The sequence below is a fragment of the Eurypyga helias genome, unplaced genomic scaffold (assembly GCF_000690775.1).
Source record: "Eurypyga helias isolate BGI_N326 unplaced genomic scaffold, ASM69077v1 scaffold17611, whole genome shotgun sequence".
NCBI lineage: Eukaryota > Metazoa > Chordata > Aves > Eurypygiformes > Eurypygidae > Eurypyga > Eurypyga helias.
Window position 1 is genome coordinate 3325 of NW_010230347.1, and position 25381 is coordinate 28705.

A 25381-nucleotide genomic window follows, 5' to 3' on the forward strand; every position below is an offset into this window, starting at 1 on the left:
ATGTTTGAGGAACGATTCGCTGCAAATTCAGCTTTTTATGAGATGATAGACTAATTTTGACACTAGATGTGTCATAATCCGTTGACAGTTTTGACTCTCCTGCCTTTTAATCAAGTAGGTTGGTAACGCTGCAGTTGATATGATGAGAGTGTTGTTTTAAAGCAGAAGTAATTAGAGAATTTGCCATACATATGTAAATCTGAGTTGTTCTCCCTTCTCACCTTCATCTCTGGGTGGCTTCTCATCTGGCATTACTGTGAGAACCGGGCCAGAAGGGCTGTCTGCATTAGCACTCACACAGTGACTATTTATTAGCTTTTCTAAACTTCTGAATTATGCTACTGAAGGTGACAGCAGAGGGTTTCCAAACCTAGAAACAGGACACGGACAGAGCAGCAAGGTAATGTGTCGGTGAGGCTGTGACTGTCTTTGGGGACCTGTAACGCTGGTTGGCTGGGAGCTGGAATGAGCCCTTCATGTTGGTCAAAGGAAAATGTTTTTTTTCCAAATCATTCTTAAGGGATGTTTCCCAGTCTGTTTTGAGGAATATCCAATTAGAGGCTGCCAGAAGATGATTAGGATCAGGACCTCCCTGTTTTCCAGGCAATGGATGTATTAGGCTTTCATTAGCAAGGAAATGAACTGGGTATGGGGGAAAAGCAGTCAGAGGCAAAAAACCAACTTTCTTACTTACGGTGTGGCTGATGCCTACACAGCTGCCAGGATTTGACATGCCTGCTTCCGGGCACATGAAATGCCATGTAAGCTGCAGACGTGTTTTCTTTAGAACTCCCAAGTTGCAATTATGCTAACTTCGACTCTTCCTTTAGTCCAGAGCTCAGCGTTCCTCTGCTAGGATTTGACCATCAAACTGCTGGTGTCAAAAAGTGGACTGTATCCTGCTAGAACAACTCTCGCTCCCCAACAGGAAAGCATTTCTGTCTGAACACACAGGTGCCTGCATAGGTCACTTCCCCGCTTTCCCAGGCCAAGAGCTGGGGTGTCAACAAACCAAGCTGTGAAGTGCTCCCGCCACTTCTGTGTTTCCTGCCAGTGCTTTGTGGCCGCTCTAAATAAAAGGGTCTCGCTATTGCTGCGATAACTAATCTATAGCACAACTAACATCCTTGAGTAGAAAGATAAGGGCTTGCCAAAACCCAGCTGTTCCTGGTGTCTGAAACTAAAGGACAAATCTTTTTGATAGTCCTTCAGATCGGGGTGCATTTTCACGCCCAGGGTGGGTTAGCCAAGTGCCAAGGTTCTGCTGTGTTTGGTGTGGTGTTCATGTTCAGTGGTAGTACTTCGAAGAGACTGAAAATAACGTTATGACCTTTGCCTGGAAATCCCATAGGTGTCCTGGTTTTGGGGCAATTTTTGTATGTGGTTGATAATAAATATAACTTTTTTGGACAACAGTTACATTACAGTCATCTGTTGGTAAACCCTTTTTAAGAAAAAAGACATTCATAGGTGGAAAGGGTAAAAATGGAAGGAAAAAGGACTTCCTTATGCTATTCTGTATAGGAGGTTGGGAACAGAGAAGATTTGAATTTCAGGTTTTATTAGCTAATTACAGAAACAAAGAGAACTTTAAAAAACTTCATCAGGAGTAGCACACATACTCCTCATCAGCTTTCTGTAGATATTTTTTCCTTTTTTTTTAAAGGCAGGATGAATAAAAGATCTTTAAGAAAACTGAATTTTAGTATTTTGAGTTTTAAAGGAATCTTTGTTTTAAAATGTAAGTATTTAGATTAAGTATTCTGGTTTTGATAATCCTGTGTAATTTCTTTCCTGTGAATAGCTTCACTGAAGTTGCCATTTGAATTATGACTCGTTTATTCTGGTGATCTTTGAGTATGTGACAATTTATTCTACTAGAATCAAGTGTGATTATTATATGCAATTGAACAGTTCAAACGTGAATGTGATCTTCAAGTCAGCTAATGTGCACTGTGGGTTTTGTTTTCCAGTGTCTGAAACTTGGAGTGACGAAGCATGTCTCAGTCAGGTGAAAAAGTAAAGGTAAAGAGATGGATCTATTCAACTTCTGAAAATACTGTGAAAATAGTGAATAAATGATAGCTTATTGCTTCAGGTGTGTTTCTTAAAAGGAGCAGTTCAGTAGAAGCAGAGCTTGCACGTGGTTATAGTGATAGGCTTTCGGATGTTTGCCAGATGCTCAGGTTTGCTTACACATTTCGAATGGTGCCTTTGCTGAAGGAAATGTCATTTGACAAACCTTCATGTCTGATGTTCTTGTCCATCTGGGTGGGTTTTAAAAGGATTGTTGGTAAATAACTAGTTAATTGCCTTTTCAGTGATTTCCGCTGTGCCCTCCCCTGCCCCACTGGAGGCATGGCATTGTGTAAAACCTGTTCTCACCATAAACTCTTCTGTGAATAAAGCATTTGGTTCCAGCTAGCTCATAGGGCCCTAAATCAAGTGGCTGCAGCTCTTGTTTAGGCTCCTGTTAGGTTTTCAGTCAGTTGATAACAGATGGTGAAGCACACTGCCCTTTTTATAGCCCAAATCGCTTTGATAAGTTTTTCAGGCATGTTTCTTTTTCCTGCTTTTGTGTTAGAAGTTAAACACGGTGAAGATAGGTGAACAGCTGAACAAGAAGATAGATCTCTGTGTGATTGTGTCTTGGTAATCTCTGCATTACTATACAATGTTCTTGTTTTTCTACATGTATGCTTTATTTATTTTTATAGAAGATAGGAGCAGCAGACACCAAATTTGAACGAGTACTTTTGACCTGTATCTTAAAATCTTTGGGATTTTTAGCTATGTTTACAGTTTAAGATTAATAATAGTGTGTTCTTGCAAGCTTGCAGGTTTGGTTTTTTTCATTCAAGGAGAGGCTTTCGTTCATGTGTAGCCCAGAGTACTTACAGATTAGTATTTGCATCACTCTGCTTGGTAAATGGGCCTGTTTCAAGGTCTGCCGTGCTACAGCAGCAAAAAATTGTTTCATTCTCTATTTTTTTTCCAATCAACTGAACTCTGTCTCAACTTTGTAGGGGAAAGGAGAGCTCATTTACACTCTACTTTGTTTTCTTGTCAGTTTTCCGACTCAGCAGGCTATGTGGGATTCGCTAATCTGCCCAACCAGGTTCACAGGAAATCTGTGAAGAAGGGCTTTGAATTCACGCTGATGGTGGTTGGTAAGTGACTAGTTTTAAGGATTTTTAACTGTTACGGAACAACAGAAGGTTTTTTTACATAGACATATCTGTCTTCCTACTTAGTAATTGACTGCTAAACAGAAGGAAAAGCTTTGAACCTCTATACACTCTCTAATTAATTCTCCTACTATTTTGTCATGTGTGATAGGAGGGAGTATTTGTAGTGATTAAAGATGATGACTTTGAGCCAACAGGACATTCTTATGTTCCTGACTCATCATCAGATGGTAGGGATAGTGGCTTAATCTTTCTTTGGCTCCCATTTCCCCAGCTGAAGGCCTGAGTGCACATGGAGAATTACCTCGATGTTGAAATGGTGGTGCTATTGTGTTTTCTGCTGTTCCGTGCTGACTGACTCTGGATAACTAAACTTTTAATGTGCCTGTTGCATGAATGAGCACCTGTAGGAGTCTGATAGAAGGTCCTTTAGGCACAGGGTGTTTTAAGTGACATGTTGAATTATACTTGCACTGAATCAGTTTAACATTCCACAAGTGCAGAGGGAGTCCAAAGTACTGTCACCTTTTCATAGCAGTTATCTTGGAATTATGTGTTACTGAAAAATGGGAAGATGGGATACATAACTCCTTTTATTCTCTGCGCTCTGTAGTACTGTTTGGGATCATTTGGTGATGGAGGGTTGAGCAATATCTGTAAAATAAATAGTAATTTGTGGTAAGTGTAGAGTTTGTTATTTCACATAGTTTGTGATCATAAATACAGATAACTTTTCCATCTCTAAGATTAGATTGTTAGCATCTAAAATAACGTGGACAATTGTTCTAAATGCTGACTCCTTTGATTCCTTGGGTTAGGAAAAAAGTGCCTCTGAAATGCAGATTTAATAATTGCATTTCCAGGTTTAACAGTATTACTGTGACATAGGACAAAATTTGTATGACCTGAAGTTCCAGAATTATGGAACTTCTCAGGTGAATTTTGAATAATTTTGTAATGATTTTCTGTTTCATGTTTCCCAGGATATATGTATCTAATTATAAGTTATAGTTTGGGATTGCCCTACTCATTCTCCCTCCTAACAGTGTTCCAGGCTCAATTTCTACCTTAGGACAAACTTAAAGCTATCAGAAATTTTCAACAGGAGAATTACAGCTCCTGATTTTGTAAATTTAAATGAAAAAAGATGTTATTTCCCTGAACTAACCTAACTATCTCTAGCTGTATAGTCAGAGTGCTGCATGACCTTTCAGCTTTTATTATGAAATCTGTTACAGTAAACTTACCGTTTTCGTGCAACATTTATAAAAACACTACAGGCTTGTTTTTCCTGTGTTTTTTTTAAAGCACTTTGCTGAACCTTTGATGTTTTTGTATCAAAGCTTGGGTGGATCCTGAAGAACAAATTATTTTTCCTCTATAATGTGGGCTTGGGGAAAGAGGAGGTGCTTTAAAAAGCCTGGAGTAAAAGGTGTATATGCTTAATAACCCGAATTATTTCATTTGTAGGTGAGTCTGGCTTGGGAAAATCCACTTTGATTAACAGCCTGTTCCTGACTGATCTTTATCCAGAACGTTATATTCCTGGAGCTGCAGGTAAATGTGGTTTTGCAGCTCCGCCAGCACATAAACTATGAAATTTCATGTTCTTTCGGTAAACATTGTGTCATTCTGATGATAATTTCACCCATGAGACCTTTTCTTCTCGCTATCTAGATGTACTGTAATCCTCCAAATTATACTTTTGGAGCTGTCATTTACTCATCTGTATATCCTTTCAAAGATTCAGCTTTTGTTGTTTCTTCATCAGCTGTTATTAAAAAAAAAACACCAACCCCCCATACCTTGTAGGTGTCAGTATCCATAAACGTAGTTTTACCCTAATCCCCATTTCCTTTAATGCTTTTTGCTTTTAATGCCTTAAACCATGGTTAGAGGTGTAAATATAATTTGACAAAGAATCTAGCATACCTCTGAATATTACAATTTTATTTTTGCATAATATTATAAGTAAATCCCCCCCCCCTTTTTTTTTTAGTTCAATGCTTCTTGTTTATTATGAAAAAAAATGTGGTGTTAAATTTTGACTAGCTAGCTTGTTTTTTTCTTTAAAACATTTTATGTCATGTGGGTTACAATACAGTTCAGATTGCTTATCCACTTCTATTGCGCTCTCCTGTAGGGTTTTCTGCAGCAATTGATAGGCATAATAACAACAAAAATATTCCTTTATTTTAGAGAAAATAGAGAGAACAGTTCAAATTGAAGCTTCTACAGTAGAGATAGAGGAGCGAGGGGTGAAGCTGCGTTTAACAGTGGTTGACACACCAGGATATGGAGATGCCATTAACAGCCAGGACTGGTATGTGTGCAAATACTGCTTTGTTGATGGAGTTCTCTCTTACACAAACACTGCTCTAGTGTGTCTGTCTCTCTGAACTGAAACGATTTAGCTGGTGGTCTTTGGGTAACACTTAGCTCACCAAAGGAAGCAACAGGTTCATTATTATTAACATTATGGACTGCATCTTGAATTCATGGTAGAGGGTCTTTTCTGAATCCTTGCAGTTAAGCACAGTTTTCTAAGCACTTTTGCATTCTGGGTGCTCCTCTTCATGCCATCAGTGACATGATTGTTTAGTTTGTGTGAGCCTTCAATTCAAGTTTCTCTTATATTTTTTTGTTGCCTAAATCTCACATTTCCTGTAAAACTGTATCACTTTGTACAGCTTCCTGTTTCCATCTTCTAACCACTTTTTTATGTTTTGAAAAGGTTTGGTTATTAGTGTTCTCTAGGCTGTCTGCGATTCTCCCTCAAAATGAATGGCCTTTCCTCCAGTAAGGAAAACCTTTTGCCTGCAGTCAACTTTTTGTCGCCACAGCGGCTCTGATAGGGCGGAATTCTGGCAGAGGGAAATTTTTTGTTTGTCTCTTTACTTTGGGTCTCTGGCCCCTCCGGTTTCCATGTCCTTTATATGTAATACTAGCAATTTGGATAGAACTGCTTTTTTTTTTTTTTTTTTTAACCATAGGGTTACTACTTAGTGCTCTTTGGCCTAAATATCACTGATAATCTTCAAGGGCTGAAACAGTTGTCTGCAGGTATGCTGGACAACATGTGTAATTGCTTTAGCATAAAGATTGTGAAGAGAGGAAATGGGAAAATAGCTATGAAGGAAGCAGGCAGTTTCTAACAAAATTAAAATTAGGAAGTTTGTTCATAAATGTAATTTCCAAATAATCGTTGTCATGCACTGTGTCTAACTGTGGAAAACCAATCTTGTGATGACTTTTTCAAATAAAGCTGAGAGACGTGAATGTGCTCACTTGGATGTTTGAATTGTTCCAGTACAACTAGAAACTGAGCTTTCCATTTCCACGTGACATCTCCTAAGAAGTGCCAACAGTATGGATTTTGCTTAGCCATTAATTTTTGTTGACATGTTTGGTGGTGGTAATTGTAAAGCAAAGTGTCACAGTGCAGAGAAAGGGAGCATAAAGCTAATAACATAACGTTCTTATCAGGAAGGAGACATAGTAGCTGATAAAGTAAACTTCTGTAATGCTAATAGAATATTTTGTAATCTTTTCTTGACAGAATGCTGTGCTGTGAGGAGCATTCTGAAGAACACTGTTACTGGACATAGTTTTTCTGTTCTTTCTATGGTGTACTGTAGAAACACAGCAAAAATGAAGGCAGTGAAGTAATAGATGAAAGTTTGAAAGTGAAGCTGTAGGGGGATTTCGTTCTTATTTTTCACCCACTTTTCCTACTTTATTAAGTTGGAAAAAAATTGAACTTTTAGAATAGCACAAAGGCATCTTTCTGGACTGCAGCATAGCTTTGCTTATTTTGTGCACTGTTGACTAGAGCTTCCTTCCGCTGGAGCCGAGAGCTCTGCAGCCCGTGTATTGTGTTACGTAGCGCACTTCCTGTTGATTGTGTTCTAGTGCCCTTTGTTTATTCTGTTTAAGATGTTTCTTAGAGACCTACGTGTTCAGATTTTTCCCTTCTTTTTGCAGGCTTTCTAAACAGGGTCATTCCATGATGATTCAGACCCAGTAGAACAATTTACTGGTTTATACTTCATTTTTTGTGACAAATCTTCAACATCAAAATACATCACGGGAACAAATAGTACTTCAATACTACAAAATAAAAAGATGCAGTTAATTTTGATTCTCGAGTCGCACTTTCTTATGTCACACACGAAGACGTTGGGTCACGAGGAGTGCCATTTTGACAGTCTGTTAGTCTTTACAGGATGTCGCAGGGACGTGGATGGACAGACTCTTTGTTTCGGACTGCAGTCAAGACTAACCCAGTGCAGCTACCTTCCTTCCTTGTTAGTGCAGAGGAAGCAGCAAGTTTGTGTTCTTGAACTTCTGGTTTTGTTCAGGAGGATTTACTGCAGTTACGGCTAACGGGTAGATGGTGCTGGTTTCAATCCAAGTTTTATAAAGCACTTTTATTTTTGTGAAAGCAGCAATTTGTGCACACTACCTGTTTTTCCGGGTGCTGAGTTTTACTGAGGTTATTTTAGAACAGAAGTAAAGCAAACTGGCACGATGTCTGTACGAGGCAGCCATCACTGATCCTGTTTCAAATATCTTTCTCCTGAGTAGGTTTCCTAAGGGCTTCTGGTTTCTGTTTTGTCATTGATGAGAGGGCTTAATTTTAGAGTTTGACTTTCAAGGGTGGGAGCTGGGGTCAATTTCTATGTGTTTTCTCTCAGGGAGGAAGCAGTCGTAAGGATTATATGTTGTCAGGAGTTTGTCCAGTGGGTCTGTTGGATTGGAGGAATACCAGCGTTGGAGTGGGAAATGAGTTACTAAAATGAGTTACTAAAGAATGTGCTAAATCTATAAAGTAGATTATTTTTTGTTTTCCAAATGCCGTTGTACTTAAAATGGGCTGTAAGAAAAGGTGGATGCTAACCACAATTAATCATAGTGATAATTCTTTTAGATTCTGTGTGAAGCTTTAGTGCTAGCTGAAGTTCTGTATTCTGGAGTCAAACCACCTAGGAATGATCTTGGTGTGGGTTTAGATGTGTGTTTGGAGAATAGAAAATTCTTTATGGTGGGAGGTTTGAAGCGTCGAACAGCTCTTCCATGCATAAGGAGGTTGGGATTGGAGAGAAGCACATCTTAAACATCTTTCATCAGACAGAAAAGAGAGGATCTGAGGGATGGGGAAAAAAGTTACTTCATGCACAGATTTGGGATCAAACCTGGCATCAGAAGGATGGTTGACAAAAACAGGTTATGGATTAACTTGTTAGGTATCTGCTCATATGCTTCATTTCATCTCGGTTGCAGTGTTGCAGGTCGCTCTTTGGTAACTGCTTTCTGGCTGCTGCTAACTTTTTTTTTTACTGGCTTATGTTAAGTTGTATCTTGTGTTTTTTGGCAGCTTGGTAATACTGTGCATTTTCCCCCATTGGGCTTACATGCAACGGTTGTGTTGTTTGCTGTTACAATACAGGATGTGCTATCTCCTAAGTAATGACAGCACAGTGGCATAAGCCAGGTGTTTCCCGGAAGTCAGGAGGTACAGGACACTAACACCATATTTATAGGGAAAATTATAGCTGTTAGAGCTAGAAAACGGCACGTAAACTAATTGCATTGCCAGAGAAATGTGCAATAGTTGCTTTCCCATTGTTTGCGCTTGGTTTCTGTCCTAATACTTGTATGTCTTCAGTCTCATTACCTTTCGCCAGCTAAGAGGGAGTATCTGGGATCAACAGGAACACAAAACGTGTCCTTTTTCAACACATTTAGGTATTAAGATGCTATTTCTTAAACAGTTGAGCAGCACTGAGGTCAAAACTCAATAAATTCGATATTTGTGGTGTTGTCTTCTGTAGTTTGACTTAGAAGGATGCAGATCTTGCAAACATATAAACCTGTGTGTATATATTCCACTATGGATTTACTCTTCCTAGATCCAAATGCCTACTTAGCTTTGGAAAGCCAAATTCCCTCCAGGATCTTTTCCATCATTCTTGTTACTTTCTTTCATTATCTTCGTTACAGCCACGTAGCCCAGGTTGAATTTCGCTGCCTGTCACAGTATTTGCCATCATTCTGTGTTCATTTTCCAGATTACTAGTTCTTTTTCTGTGTTTTCCTGTCTGTTTCTTCCTTAAATTTCTCTGGTCAAATTTGCACTTTCTCAGCAACAGAACTACTATTTTTCAAGTTAAGCTTTCTGCTCTGTTTTTCCCCAAGTAGTTTAAGATATGTTCATGACACACAATCATCTGCCTAATCTTATCTTCATCAATGTGTTCATTTCCCCTTCCCTGCAGTACTTAATATAAAGTGTCCTTTTATATTAATGTTGTTTGCAGGTGTCTACATGCTCTGGAATATCTTAAAACAATCTTCTTAGTAATGCATTGTGTTTTCTTCTCTCTCTAGTCACTACTCTTTTTGTATCTGATTAATCTGTATGGTCAAGTTTTGTGTTCCTTTACGTCTTTACAGGGCATATTTTAAATTGCCTTGAACTAAGTAGGAATTGTTTTTCTTTGCCAACAGAAAAGGATTCTGTAAGGTAACAAAAATAGCTTAATAAATCATGTGGTGCTTTAGTGCATGACTTGCAAATGTATTTGTACTTAATTCAAACAGACTAGAATACCAGAATTTTCATAGGTAACTATAGAAACCTAGCTCTAGGGTCAGGGTTGTAAATCAAGAGGATATCCGGGATGTGTCATTTGTCAGCTGGCTTAAAAACAAATCCTCACCCCCTACCCCCAGAAAAAAAGGCAGAAAAATCCTGTGTTCTGTTCCTGTCTGTGTTGTCTCAGCGTTGAATGCCTTTTTTTCTGAGCTTGAAACTTTTTATCAGTGGAAAGAGTAACGTTTGAAAGTAGCTTTAGCCATGATAGAAACTTGGTGGTTGCTGTGAAAATATCTTTCTGCGTTTTCAAAATATTTTTCCTCAGTAGTAGGTACAATTCTGGGCAGCCGAATTTTTGTGACAGAAATGTTCTTAATAAAAGTGTGATTCTCACCCTCTGTTCTTCTCATAACTCACTTGTAATTATTTTAAAACTGATCTAAGATGTGTTTCTCTTCTTTCCCCCCCGCCCCATACCACAGCTTCAAAACAATTATCCAGTACATTGACAACCAGTTTGAAAGATACCTTCATGATGAGAGTGGTCTAAACAGGCGCCACATCATAGACAACAGAGTCCACTGCTGTTTTTACTTCATCTCTCCCTTTGGGCATGGGTAAGGAAAAGCTCTGGTATTTTAGAGCATTACATTGTGTCTGCTTGTTACTTGAACTGGAAACTTAAACTTAATTGAGTTACTTCCTACACTGTCAGTTAGCTAGTGCAATTAAAATGGTCTTTGGGGATTAATGCTCTCCTCTGCTTTGTCCCTTTTGGCGTTTATTATTGTTTTGAAGCAGCCAGTATTATGTTGTTTATTACCCAGAAACATGAAAGCTGACAATATCCAATTTATCTTACAGTAACAATTGTAATTATAATTCAGCCTTTACACAGCCAAGCTGATAAGCAATTGCTCTGACTCAATTTATTCTGGAAATACCGTTTATGTGGATACTTGAAATAAAAAAATTTTTTATACATTTTGTCTCTTTAAAAAAAGAGGAAAAGAAGGCTCAGCTTTTTAAAATCTTTTTTCCCCCACTTGTTGGCAGGCTGAAACCATTAGATGTAGAATTCATGAAGGCTCTTCATGGAAAAGTCAACATTGTCCCTGTGATTGCCAAGGCCGACACGCTGACGCTGAAGGAGAGAGAGAGGCTGAAGAGAAGAGTAGGTCTAACACTTGATCATGAGAACCATGCAGTCCATACAGTGGTAAAGCCAAATATGAAGTAAATTCAGACTGAAGAGGGGTGAATGATATTGGCCAAGGACCTAATCTTCAGGAATTGTGAGGTGGGAAATCTTCAGAGTCTGACGTGCTTTACCAGTTACACTTGCTAAGAATCTGGCCATTCTTGGCTTCAGCTGTCTCAGCAAGCAGTGCACCCCAGGAGAGCAGGATTTGAGCAAAACGGTTTGTAACGAGGGCTCAGATCCTCCTGAAGTGCATGTAGTGCAGCTGTTACAGACTAGCTCTCGTTTAGTCCAGGGACTGAGTGCCCGTTCGTGGTGGGAGAGCATTAGATGTGTTCCGGGAGTGTGCCTCTCGGTTTAGTTTCATCCGAAAGAAGCTTGGTTTGCGTACTCCGTGCCGTGTGCTTTGTGGCAAAACGTGGTTAAGCTGGGGTGATTGGTAGCTTGCTTAATTAGAGCACCCATGACACAAACTCAAACACTAATACAGAGACAGGAGCCTTGGGCTCATATATTAGCAGGATCCTTTTTTTAGCTCCATTGTTACAGAAAAACATGTGTTGTCTTGTATACGTTTTTCCTACTGGGTTATCTGTTCATGTGAAATACTGGAACATACTCAGCATTGCAGTGGAGCAAGGCTTTCCAGGCAGTGGTACCAAAATACATCTTTTGCACTGGACGACTGACTTCCTATCTTGAATTTTTGCCAAACCCTTCCAAGTCAGGCCAGCCTCTGCCAAATACGGCAGAATTCATGGTAGTGAATTCTTCAGGAATCAAGTACACGTATGTGGTTCTGCAAGTCTTTCACCTCAAATCTACTTTCCATTTAATCTCATCGTAGAATAATCTGACCAATGAACGTAAATATTCCATCTTTCCTGGTTTATCCTTTTCGATTCAGAATGTTAAAGAAAGGAACAGGTAGGTAGTGAGACTGTATCATGCTGAGAGATGTTTCAGTAAAATTTATTAACATCACAAACATTTTTCATGTTCTGTTGACCCAAACCCGGTACATGCGTGTGTGAAGTCTCACAGATTTGAACCCTGCAAAGCCTCTGAAGTTTTACCAGTTTAATAACTTGCGCCTTGGGTAGTATAGAGATAATTAGTACTTGTAAAACGCAGTCTGTACTTTGCAGCAGAGTATGCAAACGTTTTTGCATGGTAAGATTATATCTTAATCTTTTTTATATTCTATCTTCATATCATTTTATACTACCACCTTTTTATTTTAATGGAGAGCATGACAGATGTTTTGTGATCCTCTGGCTTCCAGTAGTCCTTTAGAATGGTTATTGGTTCTCTATTCCAGGGACTTTTGTGTGGGGGTATTTTTCTGTTTTCTTGAAGATGGAGTCCAGCTTTACTTCACTGGGAAAATAGTATAGTATCGTTCTTACAAAATAGCACATTAGCTGAGCTCAACCTAAGTCAGAGGATTTGTTTGGAGTTTTTCGGCTGGACCAGTGTCACAATCAAAGGTGTGACCGTGCTTTGTGTAGACATGTAAGCAGCTACCGTTTGGCAAGGTGACGTACTGCTGGCCTTGCTGCTGTGTTTCTATAAAGCTCAGTGGTGTAAGAAAATTTGCCCAAGAAATGGGATAAATCCCGTGCATCTGAGGAAGTTTAAAGTGGGGACACTTGTGACTGTATGAACCTTGTCTGCAGTGTAGACAAACATTCACTGACGTATGGGAGAGTTATTTAGACAAAAGTGACCAGCTTTGTGATGAACTAGGTGAAAGGGGGGAAGGAAAAAAAAGTAATTAAGTTAAAAAGCACCTCTAAATCGGTGGGAGAAATTGTGTTCAGGCTCTTGAGCTTTTATTTTGTTTCTCCACAAGTGCTATGAGGAGTACAGGTACTGTGGGCAAACTGAAAGAATTTTCACAGGGAAATAACCAGGCAAAAATGTGGCTGCTTAGGCAGGTTTTACCACCTCTCTTTCTGTGGCTGTACTGACTTGGTGGAGGACTTTTATCTGATAGTAATATTGTTTGTAGAGCTGCTAGATTTTATGAAGAGACCAAAATTGATCTTTCAGGAGTGTACTTCAGGCTCAGTTTTCATATGTACTTATTTTTTTGTTTAGCATTTGGTAGCAGAATGATGTTTAAAGATTTGAAGCAGGTATTTAAGTGGAACAATAATTATTTGGCAGTGTAGTTCACTGGGAATCTGAATGTTCTGCTGTGTCAGTTCAAACACATAAAATAAGCTGATTCAAAATAGGTTCTAGTCATCTTTCACGAAAGCAGTTCTTAGGTGAAATGAAGAGAAACACATTCCTACCAGATTTTGATACTTGCTGTAATTGTTTTGGGACTCTTCTGTGCTCCTTTTACCTGCTCCTTGGTGCCCTCTCTCCGGGTCAGGCATAGCACAGCACACAGGCTGTTTGACTTCACCTCTGTATTGTTAACATTGGATTTAGCTGAAACACGGCAATAGCACAAGCAAACGTGTTTTCCAATGTGAGTTTGGAATTGCTTGTTTTTCAGGGCAGTTCTGTAAGTGGTGTTAGATTGAGGGTTTATGATGCACGTTTCTTCTGGAAGACGGAGATGGATCCCAGTATATATGCTCTGTGATGAACAGATTAATTTAAAGGCAACCTCTCTTGACTCTACTCAGTGCTAATCCATGTCTAGTTCTTTCTAGTTTCAGTGAAGCTGTTCTTAATTCTTAGTCTTAAAAACAGTCTTGGCTTACATATATGGACACTGCATTTAGGCATTGGCTGAATTCATGGAGATGAACGGCACTTGTGCTGGATTCGGAGGGAGTGGTTAGGAAACAGGTAAACAAGTCTTCATTATTTTTGTACTACTGGCAAAGGTCACTCTACAGACTGAGTTTATACTAAGTCAAATGTATAATGTGGTTCCAAAGCTTTGAAAGTCCAGCTACTGTATATTGTTATAACTCAAGGCGTCTTGGCCAACAGAATCTCTAATCAAGAATAAGAATCAAAATCCTGGTTTGCTGACGCAGCTTGAAGTCTGATTTTTTTTTTTTTTAGATGTTTCTGCCATTTGGCCATCAATCTAAAGCAAAATGTTTTTGTTTTGCCGCTTTGGACGAAGCAGCACGATCAGTTTGTGGTGCTTGCAAAGGAAACCCAGCTTGCAGTAATTCCTGTTTGGTCTTTCTGGAATTCAAAGTTATTTTTTAAAACTCTTGAGTGGGAAGAAATGCAAGGCAGTTTCACAAGCTGTGCCATGCAAGGCTGCTAAGGAAACCTGCTCAAAAGAATGACTTCATGAGAGGGGAACTAATATTTTGACTTTTTTTTTAATTTCCCATGGGAAGGCTAATCTTTAGGAACACAGAATCCTCTGAGGCCAATAAAATTTGGATTTGAAGAAGCAAAATGCTGCTTCATTGTTAGGACCATAAAATACAGTTTGTTTTTATTGCAGTTCTTTTTCCTTTCAGGAAAGCACTAGGTTTAACAGCTGTAATATATTATTCTAGCACCCCTTGTTGTCAGCTTTCCCGTTATTGTTTCACTTGCATTTTATCTTGAGGATCTCAGGCAGGTTAAATGTGCTTTCTTGTTTGATGCAGCTCCTTAAAGGCATCGCACAGCAGCGCTGCCCCACCTACCCCAGCTGTGCATCCTTTGTTACCACTGGGTGACAATGCAGTTCTCTTCCCTTTGGCCAAATGGTAACGACACGCATCGATTTCAGCGTTAATTGTGAGAGTGCGACTTAATTGCTTCTTGGCAACACTTATTCTCAAATTTCTTCTTTCTTCTAAAAATACTGCTCTCTGTGTGGGTGGGAGCTCACACTATTTTATTCAGTGTGCGTGTGAGTTTTATTACTGCGCGTGTGTGAGTGCGGGGGATGTTTATGTACCTGGCAGGAAAATATTGTCATGGGAATAACTGTGGTTCATACATGGTCATTCCTCTTCTAGTGGCGTGAGGGCCTGTTTTATTTTTAAACCGCTGTTTAATAATCAAGCTCTGGTTGGACAAGTTTTATTTATGCCGTAGCTATCAGTTGCCATCAGGATAGAGGAACCCAACAATAGGGAAGGCTCATTAAGACCTCTTGTCCATTTGAAGTCTGGTTGTGGTTGTATCGAGTGCGTCTTGTTACATGTGTAATAATGACAGCACAAGGCCTTACTTAGGCTTTTCTAAACTTTTTTTTTTTAAAATGATTTCCACAAACCCCGTTCTGATTTTGCCCAGACCTTGTCTACTGTAAGGGTTCATTACTGCAGCAGTGCTGCTGCTTGGCTCGGGTGCTGGGTGTTGACTTCCCGGTCAGCTCGTTAGGGCACACTAATCTAGGGAGTTTGCAGAGTTAACCTTTTTCCGCTGAGACATCCAAGATCCCTTTGAGGCGAGTTATTGTGGAATCTCAGCATTTTTCATGCTCCTCTCATGCCACCACACTATCTTTAGCGAAAGAAAATCCTGTCAGTGCATTTGGTGGGATTTCTGGCTCACATACTGTTAATAGTACGGCAGTAGAAGCGTTCTCTTCAGGTCTGAAGAAAGGATTGACTTGTGCCACCTCTTGAAACTTCCAAAGCCTGGAATTAGGGTGGCTGCTTACCCCTGCAGTGATTTCATTAGGAAAAGAATGTGTACGAGAATAGAGATGGGGGATTTTCATGTTAATCTCTGACATTAGTGACAATAAAGAAAACTGTTTATAGGTGGTTTTTCTCGTACTGGATTTTTGAATAACTTTCTCCAGTTAAAGTGGATAATAAGCTTTTTTCTTTTTGATTCAAGAGACAATAGCTACTGTCATTTACATTTTTGTAAATATCAAATGCAGGAAAATTATACTTTGCCATGAGCTGTATGGTTCTGATGCTGTAACTAACAAATTGCTTCTAAAGATTAATTGCTTTTACTTTGGGTTTTTTTTTCATATTAGCTTCATTTTGGCTTTGTCTGCTTCTGTATTACACTCCAAATAAATCTCGCGGGGTTTTTTAAAGATTTACTTTATGTGTTTTCTAAAAACACATTTCTCTTTTTTTTGTGCCTTTTTAATAATCTTTAAGACTGTTATTTGGCACTTTGGATACTGAGTCCAGCTCATATTTGTTACTCTTCAAAAAGTGCTGTGCAAGAGCGCGTTGTATTACAAATACTTCTAGTTGTGCAGCCAACATTCAGAGTCTTCTAATTCTGATGTTTATTCCTCAAGTACAGCTACAGCTTGTCTGGAGGTCTTGATTGCATCTTGATATGTTTATTTAAAAACTTTATTTTTGTGTCACTGCACAAAAGTATGCTAGTTAAGGTCACACACAAAGAAACCTACGTTAGGAATGTGACAAAATGCATTTAATCCCTGACCCTGTTTCTCTGAGTGGACAGGCAGGTGAGTTGCTCTGCATGTTTAGCCATTTCTGAATTTGCAGATTGTATCGCAGACAGATTACGAACAGTTTAATTCAGAGGTAATCTCACCAAATGTTTTGGCTTTTTAAAATGCCTGTTAGTAAATTCTGTAACAGAACCTCTGTGTTTAGCACATCTCAGCAGTGTTTATAATACACTTTTTTTTTTTTCCCAAAAAAGTAAAATAAAATCTTTAAAATCCAACCAGGTCTAGTGTAGGCTTCCTTTCTTCATTTAAGGATGTGATTGATCTCCCACTTAGTACTCATTTCTACAAAACATGCAGGTTGTTTGCCAAGTGCTTTTATACCCTGAGCTGTTCTTTCCAAGGTATTTATGGATTCATGGTTCACGTCTCTGTTGATTGGGGGGGGGGCGTAAAAATCTGGTGGGGTTTTTGTTTTGGTTTTTTTTTTTTTTTTAAATTCATAAGTAGAAAAAAATTAATGCCATGTAAGGTATTTGTGCAGGACACAAACTAATTTGGTAGCACAGAAACTCAAAGCTTAAGCAATGGCAATTTCTGCTAATAATTTTTTTCTAAGCATTGTCGAACTACTTAAAGCAGAAAAGCAGACTGAGTTTTCTAGATGTGACAGACCAGTAAAAATTGTATCTATTTTTAACTTACCGTTTCAATGAAATAAGAATTTATTCTTATTATTATTCCTTTTCTGTAAATTTAAGGTTCTGGATGAGATTTCTGAACATGGCATTAGGATTTATCAGCTCCCTGATGCAGATTCTGATGAAGATGAAGAGTTTAAAGAACAAACCAGAGTTTTAAAGGCAAGTTTCACTTCTAATTTATTATTTTGCTGCAGTAGCTCTTCAGGCCTACAGTATGCTTAAAGGTACTTTAGTCCTTTATAAGATGTTGAAAATTTTCTTTGGATGATGACTTGGAATTATAATCCTTTTTATTCCAGACTCTGCTTCATCTGAATTCCGAATGTACTGTGTTGTGACTTTGTTTTCTTTTAAATGTAAGCAACTTTTCACCAAGAACTGTGATATGCAGTCTGTTTTCCAACTCAGACCTTTTAACGTGCAAGAAAAGATAGAGAACGTGTGTGTTATGGTTACTGTATTTATTAACAACTTTCCTCTCATTAGAGCAGATAATAAAGGTTTTACAAAAGTCATTTCCTCTTTGTGCTGTGGTACTTGCAAAGGTGCTTGAAGAATGTATCAGAAATTCTCCCTAGCTACTTTAATCTGCATCTGAAGTATGTTTCTGTTGGCTGTTTTCCATGCATGATGTTATGTCAGATGACACATCGTGCCCGAGCGTTAGCTCAACAACAGTCGAGTGTTCCTAAAGCAAAGCGTCATTTCCCTCTGTGCCTCCGTTAATACAAACCGGTCCTGACACAACTGCAGGTGTTCATCATGAGAGCTCGCACTGCCTAGAATAGGATTTGTTGGGTTTCTGATGTGGAAGGGTTTTAGTACAGTGCAGTTGTCAGTATTTCTTTTCCCTCTCTCCTGTCCTTGAAAATATTTTGTGCTTTTGTTAAGAGTAAAAAACACAAAAGAGTAACCAGTCAGAAATCAAAACAATAACTTGTTTTGCTCTGTTTCAACTAGGCTAGCATTCCCTTTGCTGTTATTGGATCCAATCAGCTTATTGAGGTGAAAGGGAAGAAAATCCGAGGCCGCCTGTATCCCTGGGGAGTTGTTGAAGTTGAAAACCCGGAGCACAATGATTTCCTTAAACTGCGCACAATGCTGGTGTGAGTAAGGGTAAAATTATCCCGTCTCCTGTGGTGATGTAACTGTTACAATGACTAGAGAGTTGTAAGAACGTGAACTCCTTGATTCAAAACCAGCTCTAATGGCAATGTAAAGTGACTTTTTATTTTATCTACCCCCCCGAGTTTGTTTTGCTGCTGTAATCCTCCGATCTCTGACTTCAGAAGATACTGTCTGTATTTTACATTGTCAGATATGTGTGACACTTTTTATGCCTTATGTGAACTGGTTTGATGGCTTTACATAGAAATTGAAGTTTTCTTATAATGCAGAGGCTTTTAAAGTGTAACTCCAAGTGACTGGCTGAACTGTGAAGAGTATTCTAAAGGCAAAAGTAATTTTTCATGCCAGTATAGGAAATCCTACATTAAATACGATAACCCACCCCTTTATGATTTTGGGTGATACGGATATTCTTCTTATGTAGCTCGTTTGAAGTGATTTTCTGTTTTTAATGACATGTGGCTGTTGTTGGAAATGAAATTCTGTTGTGAGTTCGGTCTCTGCTGGGCAGGGATTGCCCTCTGCTGGGCACTGGCAGCAAGGACCCCAGCGCTCATCCCTTTTTCCTGTTGATAATTGAAAATTGTTAGGCAGTGACAGCTCTTAAGTGAGATCAGGAGCTCCACCTAGTTTTCAGTTACAAATTGTACTTAATAGCATTTAAGAGTCAAAAAAATATTTCATGTATTAAAGTATCTTTGTGAATAACTGCTTTCACAAAGTTCTTAACACTGCAAAGGCTGTATAAACGACTCCTGTAAAGTAATTAGTGAGCAAGAGGAGGACAGCATGCTTTGGGTCTTTGAAGATGATTGGTGGGAGTGTGCTTAAGAACGAATTAAAGAGCAATAAACATGAAAGCAGTGTTTTGGCTAGTCTTTGTGGCAGGCTTGGTCTGTAAGGATTATTTTATCAGTGAAGACACCCATTATACAAAACAAAAACAGAAGATAAAAGGGTGTGTTTCTTCCCTTTGACAAGAAGGACAAAGTGTTCAGTAGCATTTTGCACGTTCTAGAACGCACATGCAGGACCTGCAGGAGGTGACCCAAGATTTGCACTACGAGAACTTCCGTTCGGAGAGGCTAAAACGAACTGGCAAGTAAGTCTGTATGTGTGCTGCTGCTTGTGAATCTCTTCTTTTTCCACTGTGACACTGGGCTTGCTCTTCCTCTTAACTAATCCCACCTGTAACTAATAATTCTTTAGGAGATTTCGATCTATGGAGTTACTGAAATTTGTCTGAAATGCTCTTCAGGAAGTAAAGTGAATATGTAGTGAAGTGCTGTGCTTATGAAACCCAGAACAGTTGTTTGTACCCATGCCCTTACCTGTGCTTCTAATTGGAATGTGCAAAAAGCAGTACTGGGCTGCAGGCAAGATAGGTTTTTATTCAATAATGTCCACTTGGAAAAAATAAACTCTAGTGGGCACATTTAAGTAGGCCCCTGCTTGTCTGATTAGGTAATAAATGTTCTCCAGTTATTGCAGGACTGCAATGGTGGCTCTTCTCTTGGTGCCTCATATAGAGCTAGAGAAAGAAGTTTAGACCAAATAATCATCTCTTTTTGGTTTTTTTTGTTTTTTTTTTTTTTTTCTGGTAATGCATGTGTGTTGTTTTTATGGTGTGTGTGCATTTGTTTTCTCTTGGTCAGGGTTCGGTCCTTGGCAACTTAACACAAAAACCACAACTACCTGTGCTGCATCTTTTTGGACAGGAACTTATTCTTGTCCCCACTTGTTCTTTAAGTATTCAGCTAAGCATTTTGATCTTAAAGAAGAAAGGAAATAGCCTATATAGCGCTTTAATGGTTGTTTTTTTGTACCATGTGTAGATATTGGAGGGAATCTCTTGATTAGAGTAAATGGCAAAAAATCCCCGTAGCAGTGAAGAAGTCTTGTTTTAAGAAACAGTGAATAACTGGTCCCTGAGGTAAAGGTGACCTTTTAGAAAAGGAAAGCACGGGCTTAAGAATGTCCTAATTTACCCTGTGTGGAAACATGTAGACTTGGTGGTGGTGGTTGTTGTTGTTATATTAGCTGAAATCTGTTCTTGGAGATTTTAACTTCTGTATCTTATACCATCAATGCGTTCTTTGTTCGATAGGCCTGTTGAAGAAGAAGTGGTAGACAAGGATAGAATCCTCCAGCAGAAAGAGGCTGAGGTAAGAGTGAGCTTCTAAAACTGTTGTTCTTTAATATAACATGCTACGTTATAATTTCAGTACTCGACATCAACTACTGCCTGTGGAGTGTAAGGTTGGAGTTGTGAAAAATGACAGACCTAATCTGAACATACAAGTTGCCCGTACAAAGGGTTTTGTTTATAGTCACGTGCATATCGTGGTTGGTAGGTAGCATGTAGGCATGGTTGTAGGCAGGGAATTTATCACTTCCACTTTGTATGCTAATTTTCCATAAGGATAGTTATTATTTTTTTAAAGTATTGAAATCAGTTTGGCAGCTACGTGTGATGCTCTGAACTTAGTATGTTGGGGTAGACTGATAGTCTAATGTCATTTCAGATGTGCATGGCTTACTACAAGCATATCATCGATAAATTTCTTCATATGTCTCGTGGCTATGAAGTAGAAAAAGGTTGCTGAGTCTTAAAAATCCCATGATGTAAATAATGTGCCTGGTTTTGCATCTTAATCTTGACTTGCAGCAAAATTCATAGTATTTCCATTGAACTAGTCAACTGATGGATCTGATGTTTTCAATCTTTGATTTCTTATTCTAGTTTCAAGTTATTACTAGGCCTTTTAACTTCACATTTTTATGCTAAAGTTCTAAAGATTCAGAGATTTTTAGCCTAGTATTTAAATTCAAAGTAGTACACTGCCAGTGCTTATGACTGCTTGCATTGTGAAAACTTAAGACTTGCTGGCAATTAGAAGGTGGTGTTTTTTCTGTTTATCCTTCTTTTATTGAGTTCAGCTTGGATCCAAGTCCATAAATGGAGAAAGGCATGATTTAAAAGATCAGTGCATATATGCAGTGATTTGGAGTAAGAAATAAAAAACTACAAGCAGTTTTGTGTGGTTTTGAGGTGAAAGATTCAGACTCCCGTACATGGACATTTTTGGAATATAGTTAATTCCGTCTGTGCATTTCCTTTTTCCTTTACAGCATCTACTTTTAAAAATAGCTAAGCCTGGTTAGCCATTGGCTAACCCTGGCATTTTGACATAAATAGCAAAAAATTTTCCTAAAAGGAAAGGCATAAGCAGCTGATTTACCTGTAAGTGGTAATGAGATGAATTACTGGAGGTGAAACGAGCTGCACCTTTATCACTGTATAACTTCATTTCGGCAACGTAAGCACACACTTGATGGCCACGCACTTATGAGAGGGGAACTTCTGCAAGTGTTCTGTACACAAATTAACTGCTGCTCATTACTGATGTGTGTGTGAAACAAGAGCAGACCACCAGCTGATAGCCAGGAATTCCAGAAGTTTTGAACTTGTCAAAAGAATTGTTTGGAAACGATTTGTGGGATTTTTTTTTTTCTTAATGCTTCCAAGATTCCAAGTGTTTCTCCTGTTACTTGAACCAGGACATGTACTTGTCTAGTAGTTACGTAGAAACTTGGGCATCCTTGTAGAAGGATTTGTCGTAAGGCTTATGCCTGAAAAAATTCTCCTATCACCGTTTCCCCTGGAAACTGTTGATATGGTAGGCACGTTATCATATACGGGTCTATTCTGACCACTCTTGTGTGAATGTTTATACAGCATTTTTATATACATGTATGTCATGTATTTTTTTCTATATAATATGGCTAAAGGGTTGAGGTCTTGAATTTCTTGGAGGACAGTCTCCTGAAAGGTTCCTCTGGGAGTAATCATCTCTGAATAACTGCTGCTGAAGTTGCAGGGGATTAGGTTAGAACTTGAAAAAACAAATAGATTTTTAAGTTCTGCGTTCTATTGTCCCAAAGAGATCAAGAGGCTTTGCTGAATCTTCTGTAGATAAGCCGGTATGAAATCCCTTCATCTCCAAATCATCCCTAAGGTTCAGACTGGGAAAAGTCTGGGGAGGGAAGAGGCACAGAGGAAATGGGCTTGCATTCCATGGCCTTTGCAGAGAAAACAAATATCCATTTCCCCTCCTGTTTTGCATTCCCATCAGTAATGGTGCTTGAAGTTCTATTTACGGTTTTGTGAGGTTTATATAACCTTGGAAGGAATGAATGCTTGGGCTAATGCCAGGATCATCTTTATCAAGGCATCACTTTTGCTAAATGATCTTCTATTATGCCAAAGGATGTGGTCCCCAGTTCAGCAGTTTGGAATTGCTAATCTGTCAGTTTGGATTTATTGCTCAGTCTGCTTGTGCCGTTTGCTCCTTTGCAAGCGATGACCTGTTTTTCTGAGCTGGGAAGTGAAAATAAAAATGAAGGTATCCATGTTTCGTACTGTAAATACACTGCAGTTCAGCTTATATTGATGTTGTGGGCACAAACTTAGTTCGTAGTGATGTGCCGTATTCTTCCTATTCTGAAAATATCTCATAATAAAAACCTTTCAAAGTTTTGAGAGGCAATATTTCCAGAAAAATGTTAAGGCCACGATTACATGAAATGGCAAGGAACAAGCTTCCTGTGATTCTTTTCCAGTGAGCTACCCTGAGGCTTTGGGCAAATCCCTTCGTGCCACTGTCGGTGGAGTTGGTCAGCGGCAGTAGGCTGAATATGGCAGGATCAATCTCAGTGTTGAAATGGTTTTCTCTGTCCTTTAACTTTCTGAATGCATTTAACCCTTTATCGGATGAGATGAAGAACCCTGGTTCAGTAAGGGGGGCAGTGGGGGGCAGCCTGCAGTGGCAGGGCTGCAGGGCGGGGGTCTAGCAGCAGCCCTGCGGGTTGGTGAGGGTGGGATGAACGCTCACTTGTGGGGGTAACTGCCTGCTGTCGCAGGTATTTGTCTTCTCGGTCCTGGGAGAACATCATGGGAAGAAAACCCTTAGTAAGCAATTAGCCAGCGAATGCCATGGGAGCTGCAGCCAAGAACAACTTTCTTTTTTTTGAGTAATTGGGGTTTTTTTGTCCTTTTGAGTTCTTTGAAGGAGCAATGCTTGCTGCCCATGTAGTGTGATAGCTGTGCCCACAGCGACTTCTGCTATTTGTGATGTCAGTGTGTCCTATGAAACACTTTTATCTCAGTGGTAGCCCCTTTTCCAGTATGTTGCCAGGTGTGTTTTGTGTCTTCAGTTGACAAGGTTAGTTGTATTTTTAACCAACAGCGACTGTCATGGGAACATCCTAGAATTCACTGTCTACGGTTTTCCATCTTGCCCTATTCTTGCAGCCTCTTGCCTCACGAGCTTTCTTACGTAATGGCATGGGCAGAAACACTCATCCTGGCTGTGGGGAGGGGCAGCGTGTCAGTGGGAAGTAGACAGTGTTCGTTTTTCCACGTTTCTCTTCCTGCGATACCTGTAGGGTTGACGCTGAAAAGTCACTCGCCTTGCTCAGACAGGAGCAGTGCTTGCTGGTATTCTGGGCAAGACACAGTGCAGGTGAAATGTTGTCCGTGAAGCAAAGCTGTGTATCTGCGGTTTCGGTTCAAGGCCTGGAAGCCACTGGGAAGTGGAATTCACTTTTAACTCTGTAACCTTAACTCTAATTTTAAATGTTTGTTTCCTTTCTGTGTTGCTATAGTAGTTAGGTGTAGTCACTACCCAGTGGCTGCATGATAGTTTGAAGTAAATTTTAGTCCTGACAAGAAAAGTAAACTAAGAGTTTAGACCAAGGTTAAGTTTGCTCTTTTGATTTTTCTTATCTGGGAATTCACGGGAATTGCTTGTTTTAACCGATTTCCAAACATGGTTTCCTAGCTTCCTTTTCATCATGTGCATTGACCCTGTGCTATCATGTTGTAGTATCCTTTCTTTTGGGGATGAATGCAGAATACGTTAATGCTGCTCTTAGTAGTGAGAGGGATTGCTGCTGAGCAAGATCAAAGTCATGGTTATAGCCCTGATGCTTTCAGTCCTCAGCTGCGAAGGGAACACAGATGTTACGACATCAATTTCAGTCTTTTGTGTGATCTTATTCACCTTCACCTTTAAGAGTAAAGATTGTTTCTGTTGGTGCAGTAGGTGAAGGTAAAGACACACGAGTTGGTTTTAGCTTGTATTGTAATGTGTGGGAACGGTTCTTATGTCGTGTCCTTTTTATTTCTTTTGCCAACTTTCCTGATGAAAAAGAAACTTCAGTGATTACTTACCTACTAATGGCCATAGGAGACCTAGTGCCCTAGGTTTTTTAACAGGCTTTGTACCTGCAGGTTTTCCTATTAAATTATGCTAAAATAGCTCCAGAAACTTGCCATTATTTAGCAAATGGATGAGACTAACACTCCACCAGTGGATCTCAAAACACCCCATGAAAATGGAAAAGAAAAATCTTCTTACAATCTTAATGTTAGGGCAGAGTAGGTCTCCTCATGCTTTTCTCCTACCTTACATTTCAGTCACATGCAGCATCTGATTTTTCATGGTGTTGGGCTTATTGTTGTCAGTTAAGGTGAAGAAAATGTGAGACTCAATGCTGTATTTGAATCATAGAATATGATGTTGGCTCTTAGCAGAATGCTGTGTTTGAGCAATCACGGTAATACATGTGCAGCAGTATTTCCCCTGTGATTACTGAATGGTTTCTATTCTGGGAATGTTTCATGGCTGAGTTTGGAGTGCTCTTGGGAAAACTCAAGTAGCCGAGCTTCCAAAAAGCTAGTCTTTTTATGATGGTAAATCTGCAGAGGGGCAGTTCAAAAGACCAGGTGCCTTACATTTATACAAGTTGATCTTTGAAACTTTTCTTGGACCATGGAATCAATGCAGCTCTCGTTTCTGAGACTTTCGGCTTTTTTTCCCCGGCTTCCTGCAGCATTATAACATGTTTTTGATCAGAAGCTTTTTATTTTGCTGAGCAGGGAGACGTAGGTGGGTGTATAGTCATTAGTCTTGGCCGTATCTCACACTGTTCCTGAGTGAATCTCCTTTTGTCAGAGTGAATCTATGCTGCGGTCACAGGAGCCTGAATTAGACTCTGCTGAAACCTGTGGTGCTGAGCAGGATAGGTACCGGTACGTAAGCCAGCTGGTTTTAGGCAAGCTCCGTTATCTGCCTATGCTACAGGCTTTGCATCTTGCTCTTTCCCAAATCTGTATCTGAGACCAGGCAAGAAAAAGGCATATAGGCATCTGCGGTTAATTTTTCCCTGTTCTGTGATGTT

The 25381-nt window shown here is 39.4% G+C and overlaps 1 protein-coding gene across 1 annotated transcript in view; it reads left to right on the forward strand.

Annotated features, from left to right (window-relative positions):
- The first annotated feature begins 1970 nt into the window (after positions 1-1970).
- LOC104516401 (septin-2) overlaps positions 1971-25381 on the forward strand; it is a 32749-nt gene continuing 9338 nt past the window's right edge. Inside the window, exons 1-10 of the mRNA XM_010160710.1 lie at positions 1971-2025; positions 3071-3170; positions 4659-4745; positions 5388-5511; positions 10269-10403; positions 10843-10960; positions 17066-17167; positions 17969-18114; positions 19155-19238; positions 20244-20301. Coding sequence (XP_010159012.1) covers positions 1999-2025; positions 3071-3170; positions 4659-4745; positions 5388-5511; positions 10269-10403; positions 10843-10960; positions 17066-17167; positions 17969-18114; positions 19155-19238; positions 20244-20301 — 981 coding nt within the window. The 5' untranslated portion in view covers positions 1971-1998. The remainder of the gene's footprint in view (positions 2026-3070; positions 3171-4658; positions 4746-5387; positions 5512-10268; positions 10404-10842; positions 10961-17065; positions 17168-17968; positions 18115-19154; positions 19239-20243; positions 20302-25381) is intronic.